This window comes from Phaethon aethereus (assembly GCF_964289735.1).
Source record: "Phaethon aethereus genome assembly, chromosome: 17".
Taxonomy (NCBI): Eukaryota; Metazoa; Chordata; class Aves; order Phaethontiformes; family Phaethontidae; genus Phaethon; species Phaethon aethereus.
In genome coordinates, this window is record NC_138593.1 from 520,870 (window position 1) to 546,268 (window position 25,399).

General features: G+C 46.3%; 1 protein-coding gene across 2 annotated transcripts in view; it reads left to right on the top strand.

The window, feature by feature from the left end:
• TTC28 (tetratricopeptide repeat domain 28) overlaps positions 1-24,510 on the top strand; it is a gene marked incomplete at both ends in the record, with an annotated part of 206,315 nt that extends 181,805 nt beyond the window's left edge. Inside the window, 10 exons of one of the 2 annotated variants that reach the window (XM_082007850.1) lie at positions 6,369-6,513; positions 11,623-11,802; positions 12,948-13,668; positions 15,403-15,527; positions 16,581-16,812; positions 17,245-17,321; positions 19,428-19,451; positions 20,272-20,401; positions 22,260-22,367; positions 22,886-24,510. In XM_082007850.1, coding sequence (XP_081863976.1) covers positions 6,369-6,513; positions 11,623-11,802; positions 12,948-13,668; positions 15,403-15,527; positions 16,581-16,812; positions 17,245-17,321; positions 19,428-19,451; positions 20,272-20,401; positions 22,260-22,367; positions 22,886-24,510 — 3,367 coding nt within the window. The remainder of the gene's footprint in view (positions 1-6,368; positions 6,514-11,622; positions 11,803-12,947; positions 13,669-15,402; positions 15,528-16,580; positions 16,813-17,244; positions 17,322-19,427; positions 19,452-20,271; positions 20,402-22,259; positions 22,368-22,885) is intronic. The other variant, XM_082007851.1, reaches the window with a different exon arrangement.
• Between the last annotated feature and the right edge of the window lie 889 nt (positions 24,511-25,399).

Here is a 25,399-nt window from a genome sequence, read left to right on the forward strand (position 1 = left end):
ACCTTGAACCCACATCCAGGAGCTTACCTTGGGTGCCTTGTCAGGTAATTAGCTTGCAACTTTTAGGAAAAGCTCAGGGTTGGGGCAACTTGAGCACTTAATTTAAAGCACCCTCAACAAGAGCATCAGAAGGAGCACCAGAACCAGCCATGTCTTTGATGTTCTCACCCATGAGCACTGAGATGAAGAGAATGAGAAGGCACTGCTGTATGGCCTGCCTGCCTCCCACCTTTTGCCTGCAGATGGGGGCATACCAGGGGACTCTAGTGGCAGAGCTAACGCTGCCACACGTTTTGCACCTGGCTTGCTGAGCCCTGAATTCAGGGTGGATGCTGTGGTCCTGCCCAAGCCTCTGAATACTTCCTGTAGTTAACATCTGCTCCAGTCCCATAGGTCATCAAACTAGAGGCTACAGAGTCTAGAACTGTAGAAAGCGTTGGCTGGCCTCTTGCTGTACTGTGTGGTTCTTTATAATTAACTGTGTAGAGAGTGGAGTGGCTCTGAACGGCATGCAGCACACGAAGCTTGGGACAATAAGGAGACATCCTTCCCAGAGCCCTGAAGCTTCAGGAAGGAACCAGATGAAAATCTGCATGGAAGAGAGCATATTAGGAAATAGAATGGGAGCAGGCAGCATTTCTGTGCACTGGCCTAGAGCTCTAATAAGGAACTGTGAGCTCTTAGACTTTGGTTAAGCAACAGAATTGAATGGTTAGCTAGAACACAAGCCGTGATACTGTAGCTTCAGACTCCAGTTCACCTCCTCTGTGCAATGGCTTTTCTGCCACCTAGTACTGGAGTGAGTTCATATAGCTGTAGGTCAATGCTGAGTGGATTGTTGCTGCTGTAGTGCTTCAGAGCATGGTAAAATTGTGGCTCACAAGCAGCGATTGAAGGTATGACGTCTGTTTGCTTTGGCTTCTGCACTGCAGGGACAAAGAAAGTAGGGCCTGCTTGGAGCTGAGAATAAGAGCTTGTCTTTCCTACTGCCAAGGCAGGCCCTGCATTCCTCATGTGGGGCCTGAATGCATGTGCAAATCTTGTGCTTGAATGTTGGAGATCCTCAAGGGAGTTTGCATGGCTTGGGGCCAGTGCAAGTTCCCTCACGCACAGGAATTGCACATGCTGTTAAGGTCCCATGTTAGAAAATGAGGCCCTGGAGATGCTGGGACTGTTTGGAGCCATCCAGTCTCCATGTCTGGCGACAAGCGGGTGACTGAAAGGGAGCCTTTGGTTTGGGACTGGTGTTCTCTGGCTCCTGTCATCAGGTAACCTGGCTTTTAAGCAGATAATAGTGTAAATTTTTGGCAGCTCTGCTTAGAAAAGCAAAAATGTGGGGGTTTGGCAGGTAACTTAAGGAACTTCTGAGAAGACATGGACTTTGAGGGAGAGAGAAGCACTGAAGGGACACTGCAGTGATCTCAGTACTGGGCAATCGCTGTCTGAGCTGGGGATGCCACTGATACACACCCCAAGATACTCCTAGTTGCTCATGTCTTATGCAGCTTCTGTTTTCTCTGCTCCTTAGGGCTCTTAGACTTGTGTTAGGTTTCCAGATTAAAATCTGATTTCCTCCCTGCTAGTCATCTTCTGCTTGAGCAAGGGTCTTGATCACTGCCTGTACCTGAATATAGCTCTCCCACCATCATGGGGATACAGTTTGTCCTCCTTCCTGTACCTGCAGAAAACATGAAAATCAGCCTTGACACTGCTCAAAAAAAATATACTTCCCTGAGGGCAATTTTTGCAATGTAGCATGGTGATAATTTGTAAAAGGCAAATTGGGAGGTAAGGAGCAATATAACTTGAGATGCAAATTCACTTCTGCCAAAGCCATTGCTGTCTCTCAGCTCCCCTTACGATTGCAGAGAGCAATCTGTTCTTTTCCCGCAGAATCAGCATGCACAAGGTCCATGGCCAGTCCTACAAGCATAGTTGAAGATTTCCAGAGCAAGCTCAGTGCCCCAGTAAGAGTAAAGTCTCTATGAATCCAGCTAGCATAGTCTAGCAGAAGGTTACAATTCACATGGAGCCTCAGAAGCTATTGCCAAGATGTTTCATCTCTTTTTACTCAGGGTTTCATCCTAGTGACCATCATGTGATGTCTTTCTGAGTATATCTCCCCTCTCCTCTTGCTGGGGCACCCAGCCGTTGTGTTGATTTTGGCCCTGTTGGCTGTGCTTATGTTGTCACACAGCAAGGACCAGCTGGTCCCTAATGTATTGAGAGCCAGGTGCAGCTGCAGAGCCTGTGGGGCAGGGGCCACACCAGCAGGACCTCATCCCACAGTATGCAGTGAAGTTAGCAGGGCAGACCTGTGGATGGCAGACAGAGTCAGCCAAGAGTTCAGATCATCAGGCAAATGCCTGGTGATGAGGCAGGTCTGAGGTCAAGCCAGATGTGCAAGTGTCCGAGTCAGGATCAGGTCTGGTGGCGGTAACTGGGGTCAGACACAGCCCACTGATGGCTGTGCAGGTCCATTGGGAAGGGGCAGTCTGAGGGGATGTTAGTCTGCAGGTCAGGCTCTGGATCAGCAGGGTTCACGGGCAGGCACAGGAAGGTCTGTGGTGGAGCTGGAGACAAGCATACCTGCAGTGTAGCTTAAGCAGAGACTGAAGGCCCAGGCCCCAGCTTAAATGGAGCTCCTGGGCCCATGGGCAGGGCATGTTGGTTGAAGCCCCAGTTCAGGCTCCTCAGGGTCACTAAAGCCTGTTAATGCCCTCAGGGGCTGGACAGCTTGCCCTGCAGCTGAGCCCCTCCAGAGCAGAGGGATAGGGGTGTACCAGGGGTGCTGGCTGGCCCAGGATGAAGCAAGGTCTTTGGAAAGCAGATAGGAAAGCAGTGGCTGGAGAGTCTCTTATCTGTCTGGTTCTCTACCATACGGGGTGCAGCGCTGTAGCTGCCCAAGTACAGACCACACAAGCAGAGAGTGCTGGGTGGTCTGTGGGTTTTGTGCAACCACTGGTGGGTTCTGGAGATAATTGCCGATCCACAGGGATCTCATTTGAAATAATCCATAGGGAGCTCATATCTGAATGTTTTCTGGAGCTTCCCACAGCTTGGTATTGTGAGTGTGTCAATGCCCTGAATGTGGATTTGGGGCTTCAACTCTAGGAAGAACCTTTTTGAGAAGGGCTTGCAGAAAGACAGGCCTGATGGATATCCATTGTCCTGAGGCTCTCAGACTACTGCAGCAGTAAGTCTGACTCCCATTTCTCCCAAATGGCTGGTGCTTGATCATGAGTAGTATTTGACTTGTCCAGAGTCCTAACGAGTGCCAAGGCAAGAGCAGCTCTGTGCTGATTCTGGTATGAACTTAGCCTTCCTGCCTGGGCCCAGACACGTTCATCTTCAGCAAGCAGAGCCAGGCCCTGTGAGGCTGGTGGTAGGCCAAATCAATCTGAGCTCAAGGCTTGCATGACGCGGGCTTTCTCCCCCTTTCTATGAGGCTCTCATGGGATCAATGCTTTGTTCCTGCATTTCCAAGACAAAGGGCGGAAGCAGAGGTAAAGCTGATGTATGCAGGCGGTCCTGAGTCCGAGTTTGTGCTGTTTCCTCTGCTTGCTGCAGGTTAGGGTTATAAATAAGCAGCACTCCAGAGTCTGGATATAGGCTTCCAAATGAGATTTTACTGTTCCAGAAATCAGGGGACCCCTCTACATTGCAAGAGCAAGGTAGAAATGATCAGTGCAGCATCCCAGAAGCCAGCACTGGCGCTCTGTAGAAGGGCATTTGGCCAAAAGATTGAGAAGTCTCCCTCTTGTCACATTGAAACTGCCTGGACTCAGATGCCTGACAAGCCACCTGGAGAGCCATTTGTTTGCACTGGATTGGGAGGAAAGGGAGTGGGCTGGCTAGGGCTCCAGGTCTGCTCTGCCTACTACAAAAGATCTCTGTCCATCCTCCCTCTATGGATTTCCTCACTCTTTGTGTACACAAACACAACAGGCAAGAGATGTGAAAGATTTGTGATAGTCCCTTGGCTTTGTTCTAATAAAAAGCAATCCGAGTGATGAAAGAATAAATCTAGAGCTGCTTGGCTGTGAAACGAAAATCAAGGAGGCTCTGCTGATTAATCAAGCCCCTATTCCCTGCAATAAGTTAGTGTGTTAAAATTGCTTAATACAGCAGGTGAGGCTGGCGAGTGCCACCTGCTGGCAAATCGCGGCTTCTTGGGAAGGTCAGGGCTGCTGTGCTTGGACTAAAGCTCTAGGTGCTCACTGGTTCCTGGATAAGCGGTGGGGTATCCCAGCCCTTCTAGACTGGTATCAGGCACGATATACTAGAGGGATGTGCTTTGAGCACAGGGTTCAGGGCACTAGAAATGCGTGAGAATGGGAAAGCACAGTTTTTATTTCCTGATCTAATTTTAAAATCTGTGCTACACAGGGTATGGAAACAACTGAGCACTTCAAAGCATGCCTGGCTCAGTCAGCTGCTGCAGTGAAGCTATGCAGAGGGGTCCAAAGGGGAGCAGGCAGTGCTGAGTCCATGCTGATCCTGCACTGAACTTGATAGTGCCCAAGTCACCTAGTGAAGTTTTCAGCAGCTCTGAGTAGCAGCATCATACTCGCACGTTCACCAGAATCTCTGCATTGGAGAGCATGGGCAGCTGGACACCAGGCTTCCGTTTGCATTCTTAAATTACTTCTGTTGACTCATAAGATGTAAATTCCTTGTTAGTGGGGAGCATGGGTGGTAGCATCGTTTTTTCTTTAGAGAATAGGTTTTAGACATGATGTGAGCTGGGTCTGGAGACTAGTTGCAGCAACCGAGGAGAGAAAGATAGCGGAGAAAGAGAGAGGAAAAAGAAATGTTCTGAATCTGTCTTGGTATTTGTCAGGAAGGGTCAAGGGTATATTTCAGGCCTGTGGTTTGTCAGAGGTAGGAGTGCACTTGAGTGGAATGTTTTTGCTCTCCTTGTCTTTTCCTGCATGTTGGCTTAATCTGGCAGTACGCAGAGATACTGTGCCTATATGTGTGTGTGTATATTTGCTATAGGTAAATATGCAATCAACATATTAATATATCTCATTGATTTACATCTCAGTTGAATGCTGAGTTTTCTTTAGATTTCCTGGATGTGCAAATACTTTCTACTTTTATTTCTGTTCTGTGTTGATAGCCAAAAATTGATCCAGGCAAGAGGTAAAAATCAGAAACAGACAAGGCATTTCTTCAGAGTAAACAGTCTCAAAAAAAGGACATTGCAGACTAGTGTCCTGATAAAGCAAGAGCTTGGTCATGAATCAGAAAACTGTAGCTGTGCTCCTGTTGTGTAAATTGGCAAAGGCACATAGCATTGGAAGGTGTCTGAGAGGCAAAACAGTGCTGTGCTTCTTAGAGACCAAGAATTGAGGGAGGCTTTCTCTGCGCAGCAGCATCGGAGTATGATCTGGACTGGGATTTCATGGAACCTTCCATCGAATGCCATCTAGCACCTTGAGGACAATGGGGCGGTGTGTTGCCTCATGGGTGGCCTTTTATGCTTGAGATTGTTGTGTTCATTACTGGACAGCCCCAGCAGTGACGCTGGTTACACTTCAGACCTTGCACTGCCATTACTGCTCAATGTGTTATTTCCCTCCCCACCTTTTCTTGAAGGCCCACCTGTTAAAACTTTCTGGAAAGTTATCCTTTTCACATAAAACGGTTGTTCATGGCACAAAGCCAAGGATAACCTTTCTGGGGAGCACAGCTGCTGGATTAGTGAGACCAGAATGGGGCAACATCATTTCTTCAACAGGGCAATAACTTTTTGTAGACAAGCCATCTCAGTCTCCTCAGAGTGACTGTGTTTGGTGGCTGGTGATGCCAGGAGAGCATGTCAGAGCTCTGTCTGTGGGGATATCAGAAATGGGCTCCAGGTCAGCTCACGCATCTGGCTTCACAGAGCCATTTGGCAGAGTGGCAGCAAGTGCAGGCATAATCTTCATGTCTTGTTGATTGCCTGTTGTCATATTTTCTCTTGGTACCATACTAGATTAGTTGGTGCAAAATCCAAGTGCAAATGTTCCTGTGATTGTAGTCAACTGTTAATGAGTCTCATGTTTGCCTGCACACAACCACTATACATACATACGCAGTAAAAACTCTGAACAGCACTTCAGGCACTTGAGCTTATAGAGAAACTCCATAGCAATGTAATATGCTGCTTGCAACTGGTTTACCCTGCCATTAATGTCATTTTTCATTGTGGTGTGAAGCTGAATGGGAGAATAAAGCCCTGCCATGAAGCAAAGCATCTTACAGAACAGAGTCCTCTGGATGGACAGAGACTGGCTCATCGTCAGTGTTATGAAGTCAGGGCAACCTGTAGTGGACCTCAGATTTCTGCAACTAACCTCTCACTTGCCTTTTGCCCACAGGAGCTGTCAGAGCATGACCAGTCTGTTCAGCAGTACCATGTCTCCTGTTAAGGATGGAACATCATCTCTTCCAAGGAGGCAGACTTCCTTCACCAAACCCCCACTCCGTGCGCTCTACGACTTATTGATAGGACCTATGGAAGGAGTAAGCCTTTGCCATGGACAAATGTAGAGCTTCACTTATGAAAATCCCCTGTCAGTGTGGGAAAGTAAGAATAGGCAGCTTGGGGATTGTATCTGAAGCATGGTGGTTTTCACTTGGTCTTCCCAGATGGTGAGACTGGGTGTGTTGGGACGTGGAGGGATGTTGCTGTTGATACTGCTTCCAGTCAGCTGTTGAAGTACAGTGCTTTTGATGAACCTAAGTAGGAAGTGTATCCTTAATTCACCAATACTAATAGGAAAACTCAACAGCTCTGTCTAGGGACAAATAGTTCAGGGGATAGAAAAAGCAGTACTGTGAGCCCGGCAGCACCACTGGCCAAACCTGCACCTTCCGCTGCCACGCAGTGCCGCACTGGCAGCCAGCTGCAGCCAGACAAGCTGGGCCTTGCTCTCTCTCCATCCCAGGGGCTGGTGCTTTTGCAAAGAGGTAGACATACTCCTAGCAAGTGCCAGCAGCGGGGGGTGGGAGCTGCTGCTGGGGCTGGTCAGGTGCTCAGCAGCCTGCTTGGTTCACAGCCAGTGTCCTAGCTCTTGGCCCGTTCGGGGCCCTGCTCAGCACATGGCGGTGCTGCACCGGGGCACACCTGCCAGTGTGGAGGTGGAGCACACAGGCTCTGGCATCGTCCCATGCTGGTGGATCACAGGGTAAACACAGAAGCAAAGGGAAGCTGCATAGCGTGGTGTCCTGTGGCAACCCTGGCCAGCCCGTGTGGGAGGCCAGGAGCAGCAGCGCAGCCCCTGGTTCCAGTCTCATGGAGCAATGGCAGGATAAATTAAAAAGTCCTGTGTCTCTGTTGCATGGTATCTCTAGCTAGAAGAGGTAAAGTCACTCAGTCAAGAATTAGTCTTTTCTCAGTATCCAGCTGAACAAACAGATTGAAATGTCATGGTTCTGTCATGTGAGAGGGAAAACCAGCTCTACCTTGGGTTACTTTAAAGACTGTTTGGATGCTTTAATCTTGTCTGCAGAAGTCACCTCTCTTGCGGAGGCATAACCTCTGTGAGCCTGAGCCTTTGTTAGCTCTCAGCCTGCCATCCCGCGGTCAAGCCATGAATCTTGGAGAGTGGGGCCTTCCGCTCTAGAGGCAGCATGTCTATCCTCTTTGCAGTGCAAGGATGTCAGCTCTGCTTATGAGTTTTCTCTATCATCTACTACAACATTCTTGAGAAAGCTTCACCTGGGAGTTTAACGCCTGCTTACAGCTAGTGTAAAGAGTTAAGACAGGCCAGGAGGAAATTCTCATGGGCAACCCTAGGAGCCTGCTTCTCCTTCCCAGTGAGTATGCACTGTGGTTGGGCACTGCTTGGCAGGTTTGGGTGTCTGAGGCCTAAAGCTGGCTCCAGTAAGGTACTGTAGGGCTTGGCAGGGCTTTCAGAGAGCACACAATTAGCAGATACAGGGTCCTTATTAGCCACTTTCTAAGAAGATGCAGTTCAGGTCTTGTCTGTTGTTTGGCACTCCCATTATAACAGAAATTTCCAATTATAGTGACACTAGCTGAAAGTGAGGGACCCATCCAAGCCAGCACCTGTCAGCTGTAACCCTGCACAGCCATGCTCCCTGTGAGTAATGGACCAGAGACTTCTCCACCTTCGTGACAAGTCACCAGTGTAGCTGGTGTCATTGCTGTGAAGTAGAGCACACATTCCTGTGCTTGACAGTTCATGCTTTTCTCCTTTTTCTCACTGAAGAGATTCTTTTTTGTTAGAACTCACCCTAAAATTAATTCTTGGAGATATATGAAATGCAAATGATTCTTATAGTTTTACTTCATTTCTGTAATGCATATACAGTGATTGTGAGGAAAAAAATACTAAACTCTAGGGGATTTATGTATAAATGAAAAATTCTGCTAGGCACATGTCACTGTGGCTCAGATGCTCTGATTGTATGGCTGATAGCTAAAGGTCCTGGAGCAGTAAGTAAAATGGCACACGCATTCAAACAAAACAAACAAACAAAAAAAAACCCCAAAACATTTCTGGAAAGCAACAACTGCCCTGATGGGAAGCTGCTGCTTGTCAACTCTCTGCAGAAGGAGGCACAGCTGAATGGAGGCTGGTAAATTTAGCTGCAGAGCACACATGCTGGCTCACCCCAGGCAGTGAGTGCCAGGGAGGCTTCCCTCAGGACTGCTGGGGCTGTAAACAGCATGTCAGGATGGAGCGGAGGTGGTTCGCAGGAAGGCTCCTGAGTCAGCTGTGTGTCAGCAACTGGCCTTCATGTCCATCTGCAGTCTGTGAGGCAGAGTGAGCTGCAGACCTGTAAGGAGGACAGGAGAAAGCCTTTAAAAGCACCTTGCTGTCTGTCTTAAACTTGCTACTGTTTGACAGTGTCCCTCATAGCTGACCTGTTTCTTGGTATTTTGCAACGCTACAGGCTTGGGGAAGAGTGGCTGGAGAGCTGCCCGGCGGAAAAGGACGTGGGGGTGCTGGTTGACAGCCGGCTGAACATGAGCCGGCAGTGTGCCCAGGTGGTCAAGAAGGCCAACAGCATCCTGGCCTGTATCAGGAATAGTGTGGCCAGCAGCAGTAGGGAAGTGATCGTGCCCCTGTACTCGGCCCTGGTGAGGCCGCACCTTGAATCCTGTGTTCGGTGTTGGGCCCCTCACAACAAGAAGGATGTTGAGGTGCTGGAGCGTGTCCAGAGAAGGGCAATGGAGCTGGTGAGGGGTCTGGAGCACAAGTCTTATGAGGAGCAGCTGAGGGAACTGAGGTTGTTCAGTCTGGAGAAGAGGAGGCTGAGGGGAAACCTCATCGCTCTCTACAACTACCTGAAAGGGGGTTGTGGCGAGGTGGGTGTTGGTCTCTTTTCCCAAGTAACTAGCAATAGGATGAGAGGAAGTGGCCACATTTGCGCCAGGGGAGGTTTAGATTGGATATTAGGAAAAATTTCTTTACTGAGAGAGTGGTCAAGCATTGGAACAGGCTGCCCAGGGAGGTGGTGGAGTCACCATCACTGGAAGTGTTCAAAAAACGTGTCGACGTGGCACTTCGAGACATGGTTTAGGGGGCATGATGGTGTTGGGTTGATGATTGGACTTGATGATCTTAGAGGTCTTTTCCAACCTTAATGATTCTATGATTCTATGATTCTGACTTGCTCCAGACTCCCTTCTGAGGAGGCTGCCGGACTGATTTTTCTATGTCTTTAATAATGTTAATTCATCTTTACTGTTGCCTGAGAACTAAAGCGTGAGACTGACTGCAAATTCCTGTTATTCTTTGATTGCTAGTGAGATGGGGTCAATGTATCTCAAATTAATTGTCAGCTGTCAGTGCATCACAGTGCAGTCTGGAAGTCTGCTCCAGACAGACCCTGAGCAAGGTGGAGAGGAAGAATTGTGTGTTAGGACCAGACTGCATTTGTCTGAGCTCTATATATAAAACTTCACACAAGCAGTAATACTCATCCTCAGAATGCACAATATCCCTTTCTTTTCTGTTGCACTGTCTGATTAAACGACATGTTCTCACTTTAGGATTTTCTGACACTACTTCTGCACCCCTCTTGTTTCAAAAATCTGTGTTTCCATTAGACATTTCATAGTAGTAGTCACTGTTGTTAGTGAAAGCAGGAAGATTCTTTGCTCCCCTGTTAAATGGGGACACAATTGAAATAAGTGTGCTCTAAAGCATGGTTGTTAAAAGGAGTAATGTTTGATAAATAACAGAAAAAAGGTAGAACATGGATGTTACTACTTCCAATAAGGATATATCTAGCTAACACCTTAGAGGTTTTGGCAATTATTGTAATTTATGAAATGTAAGCCATGTGTTTGAAAAACGTAATTCCTTTACTGCTGTTCTGTTGAAGCCCCAGAATTTGCATCAGGAAGAGGTAATGTTTGGAGGCATTGGAAGCTAGTTCAGAAATCCACTTGGAATGGAGTCAGGCAGTTTTGTCTTCATTTGCTGAGCAGTCTGAGTCACTTTTTTCCTCCTGTCAAAACAGATGTTTGCTACATCTGATGGCAATTAAAATGGCTTAAAATGAAAATTCTCAAAAGAATTGAGAATCCAGAGACAAGGATCTAGTCCTGCATACTAGATCCTTGTCTCTGTCCTGCAGTGAATGCTGCAAAGTTAGCTTGCCTTTGGGAACATCAAGCAGTCTGGGCAGAAATAGAACAACCCTAGTTGAACTGATTATCTCCAAAACTATGTCAAATTGAGGACTTGATCTCATGCAAGCTTGGGCTAAAAGTTTCATTTTGGTCTATTTGCTAGGCCAAGCTATGGCTGCTACTCTAGCTTAAAGGTGTAGAATTACTTAGAAATTTACTGTCATTCTGCATGACAGTCTTTTAGACTTTTTTTTGTGTGTGCTACAAGTGTTTAAGCTGGAGCAAATTTTAGTGCTTTGAAGTTACTCTTTCCTGGGGTGATAACTAATTATTTTTACAATACACTAGATAAGTAAGAGTGAAATTCCCACAGTTACATGGGACCAGGAGCAGTCGCCACTTTTTGTGCCCAGGTTTGTGTTCCCTATTTATTGATCTCTCTGTCTCACTTTTCCATCCATAAGTTACTTTCTCTTCAGACCTATTTGTGACGCTGGGTTGATTACAATGTCAAGTGTCTTGAAGTGCAGGTCATAGACACAGTCTGTTTGTAGATTGTTTGCTCTTATATAGGAAATTGCTATTTTGAAATTCAGTATCAGAAAGAATATTCTCTTTTAAAGCATAAGGTGATAATATTGACAAGACATAGCTCATTGGGGCTAACAAAGATTTTACGCTGGAGTGGAAGGAGTCACTGTACTGTGGTGAGGCTGGGCCCCAGCACACCTGCTGAGGCTGGGTGTGATGGCAGGTCCATACAGCATGTCAGTGCACTCAAGGCTCATTCATCTCAGTGGGATTATTTGTGCACACGTGAGCAGCAGTCCAGCTGTATAGATCTGTCCTATGCCAATGTGTGTTCACCTGTCACTGCATCTGTGTTCACATGGAGCGTAATTCTAATGTGGATATTTTCAAACCTGTTGTGGGGTTGGACTAGAGCCTGATGCTTGGAAACTGCAAGCTGAGGCACTGGTGGAGTGAAAGGGCTGAACTGATTCTCTCTCTTTTCCTTTCAGGGTTTGATGCATTCCAGTGGGCCTGTTGGCCGCCACCGCCAGCTGATACTGGTTCTGGAGGGAGAACTGTACCTCATTCCTTTTGCTCTCCTGAAGGGCAGTTCCTCCAATGAGTACCTCTATGAACGCTTCAGCCTCATTGCAGTGCCATCCATCCAGTCATTGAATCCCAGCTCCAAGGTCTGACGTTGCCTTATAAAACCTCTCTCTCATAGAACCTCTCCTATGGGGTGCAGGTTCCTATACATGCTAGAAAAGCAGCAGCTCTGTCCTGCTACACCAGACACAAGAATAGAAACCACAAATGTACCACCCTCCTGAGGCACTCCCAGTTCTGATGAGCACGCTGAGAACCACAGCAGTGAAGTAGATTCTGTTTCAGAATCTACATCACTTCAGAATCACAGAAGTGATGTAGTTCCTGCAGCACAAAATCACAGCCCCAGGCATGCCAGGAAGGACAAGGGCAATGGATCATTTGGATATCCTCATCTAAAGAATAGCATGTCCTGGGGTGTGCAACTACACGGCAGACTGCAGAAATGTAGGTGTTTGTGATCTATACTGAGCTTCCTTGGCAAGCTGACTGTCCTATCACATTTCTGGTATGTTTACCTACCTGGTAGCTTTCTGTGTGGAGAAGGCCACTAATGTCTCATGACACTGAAGCTGTAAGGCAAAGTGAATACTACAGGCAAATCCTGCAGAAGTATCTTCATGCTGATGTTTGGCATCAGCATTTCTAAGGCCCAGGTCTCCAGGGAGAATGCCTTAAGTCACATCTGCTCTTGCTGAGCAGTGTTCTGATGCATGTCTTAGCTTGCACTGGGTTAAACACAGTCAGTGGAACAGCAAAAGGGTCTGAACCGTGTCAGCATTACTGCGGTGGGAATTAGGCTTTTCTGTTGAGTATCAGACCCCTGTAATCAGTTGCATGCAGAGCACTGTGCCACTGGCAGTGGTGATACTGATCTTTGAAATACAGGTGCAAGAAACCAGTGAGTGATTACAAGTAGTCTTCCCATAAGGTGGGAAGCTGGTATCATCTTTATGCTTCTAGCTCTGCTACAGCCCTCAAAGGAACCCAGGCTAAGTCTGTTGCTTTCTATTCTTATCTATCTGTACACCCAAGATGTGGGGATAGAAATCCTGACTGGACTCAAGTGGAGGTGTTCGTTGGAATAGTTAAATGGAATAAACTAAAGAAACACAAAGATTCTTTGTAATTATGATGACCAGACTTCAATGAGACAGGATATTTTATTACCAGCACTATAACAAACAGATCTCTGAACCCTATTTTCTCTTCCTTTTTCTCTCTGTAGTCCCATGCGAGGAAGAATACTCCTGCTTACTCCAGTTCTACCTCAATGGCAGCTGTCATAGGAAATCCCAAGCTCCCTTCAGCAGTTATGGACAGGTGGCTATGGGGACCTATGCCCTCTGCAGAAGAGGAAGCATATATGGTATCTGAGTTACTTGGCTGCCAGCCCTTAGTTGGCAGTGCAGCAACAAAAGAGAGGGTCATGAGTGCCCTCACACAGGCAGAATGTGTCCATTTTGCAACCCATGTCTCCTGGAAACTGGCTGCTTTGGTCCTGACACCCAACACTGACAGCAATCCAGCCAGCAGCAAGAGTTCTTTTGGGAACCCCTACACAATTCCAGAATCCCTTCGGATGCAGGATGATGCCAGTGATGTGGAGAGTATCTCAGACTGTCCTCCTCTTCAGGAGTTTCTCCTTACAGCAGCTGATGTCCTGGATCTGCGGCTTCCTGTCAAATTAGTGGTTCTTGGCTCTTACCAAGAATCCAACAGCAAAGTCACTGCTGATGGAGTCATTGGCTTGACAAGAGCATTCCTGGCTGCTGGGGCTCAGTGTGTCTTAGTGTCACTCTGGCCTGTTCCTGTAGCTGCTTCCAAAATGTTTGTGCATGCCTTCTATTCCTCCCTCTTAAATGGGATGAAAGCCAGTGCAGCCCTTGGAGAAGCGATGAAAACTGTACAGAGCAGCAAGCAGTTCTCCCATCCATCCAACTGGGCAGGTAGGAGGAATTTGCTTTTTGACAAAAAAAACGGGGTTTCTGGGAAGCGCTCTTATGCCAGATTGTTTGAGTTAAGCAAGGAGCAGTGCTAGCGGGTAGTTGGGAGTAGCATGTGGCCTATACTCTCTCAGAATTCAGTCCCTGTGTTGCAGACCTTGATTCAGCCGAGTGGGGCTGAATGTCAGTGTCGTGGAAAACGTCGGTATTTCACTGTGTGTAGTAAGTGGGTTATGAATCTGATATAATTTAAAGCAATTGTGAGGTGAAGTGTGTTTCATCACAATGGTTTCATGACTGGAAAGAAATAATGTGCAGTACAATAACTCATTCCCCATGTTTGAAATCTATAGGGTCATGTTTCCTGTGTACTTGGGATGGAGTTAGCTGCAGCAAATTTACAGAACCTTCTTCCTGAGAATTTAGTGAAACTCTTAACAAGGAGGCAAGAGTAGTACTTCTGGAAGTTGCAGCAGCAACCAGTAGCTATGATTTCTGTGACATAAACCTTGCAGGTCTTACTCCTTTGGTCCTTGAAGGAGAAAGGTTTCCCTTGCTTCCACTGGAAGTTTCTCAGCAGTGTAAGCTGCGTGGTGGAGTGCTGGTACGTGCTCCCTCTCAATTAGATGAGTTGACATTCAGAAGGACAAAGTCTTGGAGTTCAACAGTGTTGTTACAGGCATATGTACAAATAACGTGCAGTTTTTTTCCTGGCACAAGTCCTGGTTTTTGAAAGCTGCAGGCATTCCCCAAATGGATTTTTTTTGCACAGGCAGCAGTACCATGTTTTTTAGACCAGGAAGCTGTTGTGAGTATAGCTCTCATGTAAACTGTATGTAGCTGGAGGAGTGGGAAACTCACTAGAGCTTGTTAAAATGAGCACTTGGAGTTAGTCTGACAGAGTGATTTCAGGCACGTTGAGTTCAGCATTAGGGTGTGATTCAGACAATACCAGATGGGAGCTGAGTTTAGGTTAGAGTCTGCAGTTCTATTTGTATTTTATTTTCCTTCCGAGATTTTTCTGTCTCAAAAAGAAATAGCATTTTAAAAAAAAGTGACCACTTCCTAGACAAAACAGAATGAGTGTGGACATGGCTGCTTGGCATCACCATCAAGTAGAGGCTTCTAGCTACTCAGACTGTCATAGTGCTGCCCCTCCCGTGGTGTGTAAGCAAGTTCGTTACACACAATCCCTGACTTTCACCTTTGACTCTTGATGGTGGTCTTGGATAGAGCACCAGAGCAAGGACGGGCAGCTGCACACCTCACTGCAATGGATGAGAAGGCAAGCGGAGCTCCTTGTGCTGACATTTGGAGAATCTAGCATTTAGATGGTGCATAAGCCAAGGCAGGTTTCTGACTGAGAGAGGAAAAGCTCTCAATTTTTTGAGTTCTGTTTCTGGAAGCATTGTTTAGCATCCATCGATTATTGTTGCTGTACAAGAGGTATGGAGCCTGCTAGGACAAGTTTAGCTGCAATACAGTGTTTTTCCACTTGCTTGAACAGGAAAACACTATTGATTTAATAGAGGAGGACAGTAAGAAGCATCTAAAAGCTTTCTGGAAGTTCAGTCTATGGGACCGGGCAAGGAGTGGGCAGCTGCTCTGGGAAAATACTGCTCTGCAAGGCGCAGTAAACCATCATCCCATTAGCCCAAGAGGGCAGAGGATATCTGCTTCTCTCTTGAACGTTTTCTATAACAAAAGATCGATTGTCTCTTATTCTGAATCCTGCAGGCTTCATGCTTATTGGGAGTGATATGAAGCTGAACAGCCCTTCCTCGCTAGTAGGACAGGCCCTGACTGAGATTCTGCAGCACCCTGAAAGGGCACGAGATGCTCTGCGTGTCCTGCTACACCTGGTAAGAGAAAGGAAATGCTACAACACCCAGCAGGCACAGGGAAGGGCATTGCAGCCCATGCAGTTGTGAGGTAGTGTTACCTGTGGGTATGCACCGGTAAATGATAAATGGGAAGAGAAACACCCTGATGTGTAGCCACTCCCACTTGAATATACACCTTCAACCCTTCTCCTTTACCATAAAGTAGTTTTTTGTGAAAACTCTGGGTCAATGTGAAAAGACTGGGACACCTGGTGAAGCAAAGTCTTACATTGTATTTTGAACAAATGTCACCAGTTGTGACATTGTATTGAGACAAAATCCTCCCCAGATCCATCTGGTTTGCATTAGCTGTTGAATTGGGTTGCTGCTTCAAAAATGAGATTATCAATGGGGTTAATTGTTTCTACAAGAAAATAGCTACGAACATTGCAGCCATGGGGATGCAGAGCACAGTGACTGCGGTCTCTTTGCGTACTTGGAAGATAAGAGGCACTTTTGTCCCCATATGTGCCAGTAGCCTGTTGTGGGGAGCAGCAAGACTGAAGCCAAACTGCTAGATGGCTAGAATGACTTCTAATACTTTTCTTTCCAGTGTGACTTCGGTGGTCACACAGGAATGTGGCGTATGCATAGGATGATGGAAACCTAAGTATTGCCAGTCATTCCAGTTGCTGGGTTCCGTCTTTACCATGTAGCTGCAGACTCTTGCCTGGTAATAAGCCGTGTACATGAGAGACTGGAACCTGAACGTGAGTTATCTTTGGGGGAGAAATGCCAGGCTTATAGGAAACTATCATAATCAAACTGGTACTTAGTTTCCTGTGGCAAAGTGGAATATTTTCAGCATCCCAGAGAATATTGACACTCATCACAGTGATTTTTACAGCTCTGAGTGCTGTTACTGGAGCCTCTGCTTTCAAGGGCGCTAATATCCTTCTGTGTAAGACGGACCAGGTTTAACATTGGGTTTTCTTTTTTCCCAGCCTGCTGTTCCTGCCTTTTCACTGTGTAAAAAGAGGCAATTAGTAAAAATCTCTTATAAAATAAGCTAATGCTGTATTTTCCCCAAAGGTGGAGAAATCATTGCAGCGAATCCAGAATGGGCAGCACAACTCCATGTATACCTCCCAACAAAGCGTGGAGAATAAAGTTGGTGGCATTCCAGGCTGGCAGGCACTACTCACTGCAGTAGGATTTCGGTTGGACCCTCCAGCCAGTGGCCTCCCAGCAGCAGTGTTCTTCCCAACCTCTGACCCTGGTGACCGGCTACAGCAGTGCAGCACCACCATACAGTCCCTCCTAGGTAAGAGCAGGCCAGCTATGGGCTCTGTCGCAGCAGACATCAACCTTTCCCTGCCTTTCCTTGATGCAAGCCTGTAAAACGGTGATGTTTTACAATGATGAAATAAAAGTATTTAACAGGGTAGAAGTTCTAGAAGTAAATGTTTACTGAAATTTTTGTCATAGATGGGAATCATTTACTACTGGGTTCAGAATCTGAGAAGCATGATGTGACTCTTCCTTTCTCCCAGCTCTCAGTCAGAAAATGTATAATCAGATGCAATGTGTGAAAACCTTTTGCTTTCTGGAAATTGCTGCTGCTTCCAGAACTGTTCAGTGATGTGGGGGGAGAGGTTTTAAGAATTAGCTGAATTTATGTTCTGTTCAGGCTGTTGCATTTCTAGCAGTTAAGAAACAGATACTGAAAATCCCTGTTTCTGCTGGTGTTTTTCAGGTTTGCCTAACCCTGCACTTCAGGCACTTTGTAAACTTATCACAGCTTCAGAAACAGGAGAACAGCTTATCAACAGGGTGAGTTGGGAGGTTTTCTTCCAGTACCAGTTTCCAAATGGTTCTTCCCAGGTCAGTAAATTCAGAAATGCACAGAATGGTTTATGACCTGGTTTATCAACCCAGAGCTTGCTTGGAGACATCAGGGTTGAAATTCTAAACTTGCCTGTTTGTGTCAATGAAATTGTGTGTCCAGAAGAGAAAAATGCAGGTGTGTTACTGGGCTGCATGGCCTTGGGTCTCCTTGTTCAGTGACAGAAGTGAAAACGTGATACCTACTGCAGTAAGGGGGAAGCAAAATACAGGAAATGAGTGGCAGAACCACTAGTTGCTATTTGGCCATCCTGTCTAGGGCCCATGTTGGCTGGTCTTTGTCCGCTGCAATTACCAAAGTACCAAGGTATAGCTGACTTTGGACAATGCAGGGTCTGTCAGAAAACTTACTGAGCCTATGCTTCTCCTGGTGTGCAGGCTCATAGCTCTGCTGAAGGGATTCATGGTCTTTAAGAGAAAGGCAGTGCCACCTGTAGCTATGGGACTCCTCCCTGCTCCCCCCAATCTCCTTCACATTCCTCCCTCTCCCATCTTTCTAGCATGGCTAGCCTAACCTAACCCTTCTCTGTGCCACCAGCCTGGCTGGCTTTCCATTACATGTTTCTTACTGTCCTTATTGCTCCTCTGATGAGGTTTATCTTGATCATTTGCCTGCTTTAGTAAATGACCACACTGCACGTAGTGAATGGGCGTATAGCTCACTTTTTCCCCTTCCCCTATGCAGAAGTGTTCTAAGGAAGTACCATGGTGGGTAGCAGGGATTATCTCTGTGTAGCTTCAGAGGGCTCCCCTTCATTCTGTCATGTTGAGTCTCTGCACAAAATGCAAAATAAGAGCCCCAGCTTTGCTGTTGCCCACTAAGAAGTCTGCTTTGTCAATCCATTAGACTGAGTCTGCTTCAAGGAAGGGGTTTCTTGTTAACGATCTACAGTAGCGCATGAGATACTGCTAATGGCTGCTTCTTTATGGCATTTTGCTTTCTTGCCTTGGCTCTTTTGTCAGTGCCTGAGACTTCTGTGGTTGAATAGCAGGGTTATTTTTTCCTTATTGCCACCAGAGGGAGGCAGTAGAAGGGATGTGGCGAGTAGAAGACAACATTCCAATGGATCGGAATATGTCCATGGGATTACTTCACAATTGTTGTCTTGCCTCAGATAATTAAATCACCCAAAGAAGAATAGTCAGATGGCTGTACACAACTAACAAAAGATTCACTCATCATTTCCTCAGCTGCCCCATGCAACAAATATTGGCAGGGGTATAGCATTGTTTTTGCAAATGTTCTTCTATAGCCCAATCCCCAGGCAGAATTTCCTTTGCACAAGAGTCTATCCAGTTACAAGTTGGGTTTTTCAAGTTAGCTCTCCCTTCCTCTGTGGTTACTTCCTTTTTTTCTCCCCTCCTTCCTCTCAGCAGTTAAGTTGGTGAGTAGCTAAGGCTCTGCCTGTCCCAAAGGAGAGAAGACTGTTCAAAACTGGAGCATAATGACTGATAGTTTAGTCAGTGGGTGTTGATCACTGTCTTTCCCGTATGGGTGATAGGCTTCATAAGGGAGCAGGTGCTCTTGGCAGTAGTGAAGCAGCAAGGCAGGAAGCCTGATCTTTTGCTCTGGATAGAAAATGCTTATTTTTAGTGCAAAACAGAAGGCAGGAACCGCAAAAGAGAGAACTTCAGTACTACTACACAAGCAAGGAAAAGTTAGGGATTGCTGACTCCATTAAGTGCCAATAAAATCCCAGAGAAAACAAGAGAAGGGCTTGTTTTATGTTCAGCCTTCCGCCAGAATGTGGGTTGGCCTGAGTATCTGCCTGCTGTCTGAGTTGATTGTAATGAGCTGGGCACTCCCAGATTCCAGCTGCCTGTTCCCACGCTGCTGGACTCCTGATTCACAGCTCAAGCCATTTCCATTGCTCCTTTCTTTCTCTGGTTAGACCATCCTGCAGTCAGTATGCTGGTTTGCATGTGGATGTGTCACTCTACGGTTCCCTATCACAGGCACTTTGTAGCACAGAATAACCTATGTTCTTTCTTTCTTTTCTCCTCTTTTCCTTTCTTGTTATCTGCTGCCCAAAGGCTGTTAAAAATATGGTGGGAATGGTGAGTATTACTTGTATTGGGGAATGACACTGCTGTGCAGGATAAAATGCCTTGGTCACTGCAGACCCATTTCCCTGTGCTGCAGAGTAGTGACTTCAAGCCGCTTTCAGGTCTGGAATTTGCTCCACAGTGCTACTGTGGAAAAAAGACTGTGTAAGTGTTGTAAGAGATGGGTGGTCCTGAGGCTAGCTGGTCCCTGATTAATGACTTTCCATCCTTCCTGTCCTGGCGGAGTTTTTGAATTACATGGGATCTTGGCACCTTAATTTGTGTCAAATTTTCATAAACACATTTTTTTTCTACTTCGCTACTCCTGTCCCTTGGGCACAGTTGAGAAACTTCTTTCCTGGAGGCCATGGAGGTATTAGGAAAGTCTTCCATGGTTTCATACGATTTTTTCTGCTCAGTTAAATGCTGAGAATGAGTTTCTTGGGATTTGCATAAGGAGTATGGCTCAGTCATGGAATGGGCTTTAGTACATTTCTGTGAGCAGCCCCAAAGTATCTCTTTCCTTTTCTTTCACTTCACAGATTTTCCTGCTGTGCTGCCCTCTTGCTCAGTTTCCACTGGCTGCACCCCCCAACCCTCACCCCTGTTCTGTCCCTACCTTTGCTGCTGTTCAAGTTTGTCTGTTGTTGCTGTCCCTGGACTATCCCTCTGCCCAGACATTTTCACCTCACTGTTCTGTTCAGGAGCAGCAGCTGAATATATGGGTGTACAGGAAAAGGGATGTTTACAGTGCATTTTCTTAGCTGTGACTGTCAGAAAAGCAGTGATGTGGTTTGTAAGGAATGGCTAATATTTGTATTGTTATCTTCAGCTGCATCAAGTCCTGGTTCAACTTCAGGCAGGCGAGAAGGAGCAAGATTTCTCCTCTGCACCAATCCAGGTTTCCATCAGTGTCCAACTCTGGAGGCTACCTGGCTGTCATGAGTTTCTAGCAGCTCTAGGTAGGCAAACACTTCTTTCCATTGTCTTCCTAAAACTGCTCAAGTAGTGATGAGACTTACAGCTTTAGATTTGTTTGTCTGGGTGCTGTGTGGTCTCTGCATGTGTGGATGTGATCCCTGGCTGCTCAGTATGTCTCTGCCAGTTCACATACACAGAGCTCTTTTGCTTACTGGTTGGCCAGTGGTTAAGGTGCATTTTTTTTCTCATGCACCAAAACATCTCATGAGTCAGCAGAATGTGGGTTTCAGGGTTGACAGCAGCTTGGTGCTGTCAGGTCGGTTTAACCCCAGTTTTTATTTCAGGATCCTGTTCCTCTCTTGTTCATAACTGTATGAGGTTTAATAAGGCCAAGTGCCGGGTCCTGCACTTTGGTCACAATGACCCCATGCGATGCTACAGGCTTGGGAAGCAGTGGCTGGAGAGCTGCCTGGCAGAAAAGGACCTGGGGGTGCTGGTTGACAGCCGGCTGAACCTAAGTTGGCAGTGTGCCCAGGTGGCCAAGAAGGCCACGAGTATCCTGGCCTGTATCAGCACTAGTGTGGCCAGCAGGAGTAGGCAAGTGATCGTGCCCCTGTACTCACCACTGGTGAGGCCACACCTTGAATACTGTGTTCACTTTTGGGTCCCTCACTACAAGAAGGACACTGAGTCGCTGGAGCATGTCCAAAGAAGGGCAACAAAGCTGGTGAGGGATCTGGAGAAGAGCAGCTGAGGGAACTGGGGTTATTTAGTCTGGAGAAGAGAAGGCTGAGGGGAGACCTCATCATTCTCTGCAGCTACCTGAAGGGAGGGCGTGGTGAGATGGGGGTTGGTCTCTTCTCCCAAGTAACTAGCCATAGGACGAGAGGAAATGACCTCAAGTTGTGCCAGGGGAGGTTTAGACTAGATATTAGGAAAAATTTCTTTACTGAGAGGGTGGTCAGACATTGGAATAGGCTGCCCAGGGAAGTGGTGGAGTCGCGATCACTGGAGGCATTCAAAAAACATGTAGACGTGGCACTTCGAGACATGGTTTAGTGGGCATGGTGGTGCTGGGTTGACAGTTGGATTTGATGATCTTAGAGGTCTTTTCCAACCTTAATGATTCTATGATTCTGTGATAATACATACTTTTGTGTTTGCTTCTGGCCTTCTACCTGAAGTGAATCTATTGTTCCTTTGGCAGGGAAATCTGTGCACTGGGCAGTGATAAGACCTACTAGGGTGATAGTATGTACCAGGGTCTACATCCTGCAGAAAAGACAGATGAGAACTAAATATCAACCTAGATTTTATTCTAGCTTGGACCTTGCTTACAGTTAGTGAAAGGCATTGCAGGGAAGAGGCAATGCTGCAAAAACAAACATCCAAGAAGACTGCTTGAGGAGCTCGTAAAAGCCAGGCATCGTTCTGCACACAATCATGCCTCCTGCAGCCCAGCCTTCATTTGCTAAATTCCAAGGTCTGTGCTCTTCTTCAGACTCATTTCTGTGAGAAAACTTTGGATGAATGATGAATGGTAGGGGCATGTAGGACACTGTCACCTGACGTGTTTAGTATATCATTCCCTCACAATTCCAAATAATTTGCAGCTAAAACAGTACTGAGTAGTGCATTCTGTCTGTAAGTTTGGGCAGGAGTGATTTGTTTATGTGTATGTGTTCACTCCATAAAGCTCCCAACACCTGCTGGAGAAGGCGTGCTAAATAGTAATAAAAACAAACCAACAAAGTCTGCATTGTAGGTGAAGAGTCATTGTTTCAGGACACTGCAGGATCTCATATCTTTTTATTGTATTTGTGTTCAAAATGAGATCAATTGTTTAAGACATTGGATCTTTCTATGAGGTGTGATTTTCTGCTCCATATTCTGCTACAGGTTTTGACCTTTGTGAAGTTGGCCAAGAGGAAGTGATTCTGAAAACTGGGAAACAAGCTAATAGGAGGACCATGCACTTTGCTCTACAGTCCTTGCTGGCACTTTTCGGTAAAGCTACTTACAGTAGTTTTTGCTCCTGTATCATCTGATGATTTGATCAGAATGGCTTCTGTTGAAATCTCACACTCCTACCTTTTGCAGAGATCATACATACATCATCACACACATGTCATACAGACCATACATCATACAACAGAAAAATGGTGCAGAAAATGTTACTTTTATATGGGAAACAAACACTAAGATTTGGCTGAGGCCAAAGCCGGGAATAGAGTCCAACAACTGGAGGATGTATGATTCACCCTTGTTTTTGAGATACAAAATGATAATGAATTGAGAAGTTTCATCTGAGATACCTGGACTGAGCTTCCTGCCTGGTCATTTCCTGGGCTGTGCGCATTTTTTTTTCTCACCTAACTAGTAGTTGGGTTTTTTAAAGTAGGATAGAGTCTGAGTGCATGTTTTGTAGCATTTCCTCTTAATTCTGATAAGAACATTACCTGGTTTTCTTTGATATTACTGTGTATCTAGGGGCATGTTTGTACTGTTGTTTTTTTCTTTTTCAGATTCTACAGAGCTGCCTAAGCGCCTTAGTCTGGACAGTTCCTCATCACTAGAGTCATTGGCTTCTGCTCAGTCTATTTCCAACCCTGCACCCCAGTATCAAAACCCTCCATTCTCTCCTACTTGTCCAGACAGCATTGCATCAGATGCCATTTCTGTGTATAGCCTGAGCTCCATTGCTTCTTCTATGAGTTTTGTTTCCAAGCCAGAGAGCATGCCAGATGGTGTGGGACACAGAGGACGCCAGGACTATGAAAGGCCCAAGAACGCCTATCCACATAGGTCTGCAGTACAGAGCCAGTTGTCACCACAAACCAGCACTGTAGCCAGCAAAGATGAGGAAGAGTATGAAGGTTTTTCTATAATCAGCAACGAGCCTTTGGCGAGTTACCAAGAAAACATAAAACCAAAATTTTCCCCTGATCACAAACAGCCTAAAACTGGTCAGACTGGAGGCATTAAAGAGTCTGTCAGCCCCAAAGGGAGCATAAGTACCCCAAATTCTCCTGTTAAAATGACTCTTATTCCCAGTCCAAATTCACCTTTCCAAAAAGTTGGGAAACTTGCAAGTTCTGATACTGGGGAATCTGACCAGTCTAGCACTGAGACTGACAGCACTGTCAAATCCCAGGAGGACAGTAATCCAAAGCTTGATCCGCAAGAGTTGGCCCAGAAAATTCTGGAGGAAACTCAGAGTCACCTCATTGCTGTTGAACGCCTTCAGAGAAGCAGCAGCCAAATAAGCAAGGGCAACAATTCAGATGATGGGGCTTCCACCCCAGCAGGTGTGTCTGCGTTCAGATCTTCAGAGACCAGTGCGTTCAGTCGGCCAGTCAGCTCTAGTCAGAAGAATCAGTCTTCACCTCTTATAATTAAACCAAAGCCTCCAACAAGGAGTTCATCCCTTCAGAAAGTGAGTTCCGGCTATAATAGCCCTACAACATCAGAGATGTCAAACAGAGAAGGCACAGGCCAATACAGTGGGCAGCCATCTCCAAATTGTGATTCACATGGGTCCTTAACTGAGCAGCCTCAATTTAAACTCAAGTACCCCAGCTCTCCCTACAGTGCTCATATTTCTAAATCACCCAGAAATATCTCTCCAAGCTCAGGGCATCAGTCTCCTGGTGGCAGCACTCCGTCTCCTGCTCTTTCTTATTCCTCAGCTGGTTCTGCTCGTTCAAGTCCAGCTGATGCCCCAGACATAGACAAATTAAAAATGGCTGCCATTGATGAAAAAGTGCAAGCAATTCACAACTTAAAGATGTTCTGGCAAAGCACTCCCCATCACTCCACTGGCCCAATGAAGATTCTCCGAGGAGCTCCTGGAACGATGACATCTAAGAAAGATGTCCTCAGTTTGCTCAATTTATCTCCACGGCACAGCAAAGAAGAAAGTGCAGATAAGCTGGAACTAAAGGACCTGTCTATTGAGCAACACCTTGCTTCTCCACAAAAGAACCCTCCAAATGGACACAGGCGCCCTGAAACTACAAATGCAGTGACATCAACTCATTCTCCACCTTCTAGTAGCACTCCAGGAACGGCACGTCCCTTGAGGCTGCCATCTGGAAACGGTTATAAATTTTTGTCACCGGGAAGATTTTTTCCTTCCTCCAAATGTTGAAAGGTCATGAGTACCAGCTGATAACTTACAATCTTGTAAAAGTATTTGCTTCTGCCCACTTGCCTTTATCAATACAGAACCATTATCTAAGACACCGTGGTGATACCCACAGTTGGCAATGCACAGAAATGTGACAGATTGGCCTTCTCTGTCACTGTGTAGGAACATGGGCCTTACACAGATGGGCTTTAATTTCCCTTATCAGGACTTTGGCCAGACTCACTTGGTAACAGGTTCTATGTAGGGTTCAGTCTTGGCAGGAACAGGTCCAGTGAATCTAGTTGTCTGTTCATAAAACACTAGCTTTTTAGCCACCTACTTGTATTTCTTAACCTAACAGGAGGTTTTACAACTGGCTTTTTATACAGAAATTATGCATATCAGGGATTGGAGAGGGAAGCGAGAGGAGGCAGAACTTTCCTGTATACCACAAAGAAAGTGTGCACAAGCTTCTGCCTGGAGAAGTACAAGCCATTTATGTGATTGCTTTCAAAGGCTGACAGAGAGGACAAGATGACATACCTCTAGATATCTCTGCCACATTAGCCAAACACAAGAAATTGCTGGCAATAAAACTATAGCAGCATGATACTGGCGGTTCTCTTGCATCATTTAGAGGCTGGTGAAGCAAAGACAAGAGGACAGAGGTGCCCCGTTCTTAAACCTGTGTCTCAGGTATCTCTTTTCTGGAGGAAAACTTTTCAGGTGATATTTTGCTGGTGGGTCTGCTCAGAAAGAATGCTTGGGGCATAGCGAGCAAGGCGAGCCTCAGCATGAGGTGGTAACCATGTGTCAGAGAGACAAGTTCTGGTTTTATCAAATGCTCTGATCTTTCTGGCACACAGCGTTATAATGGTGAAATTTTCATCTTGGCAAGTATTTGGGCAGC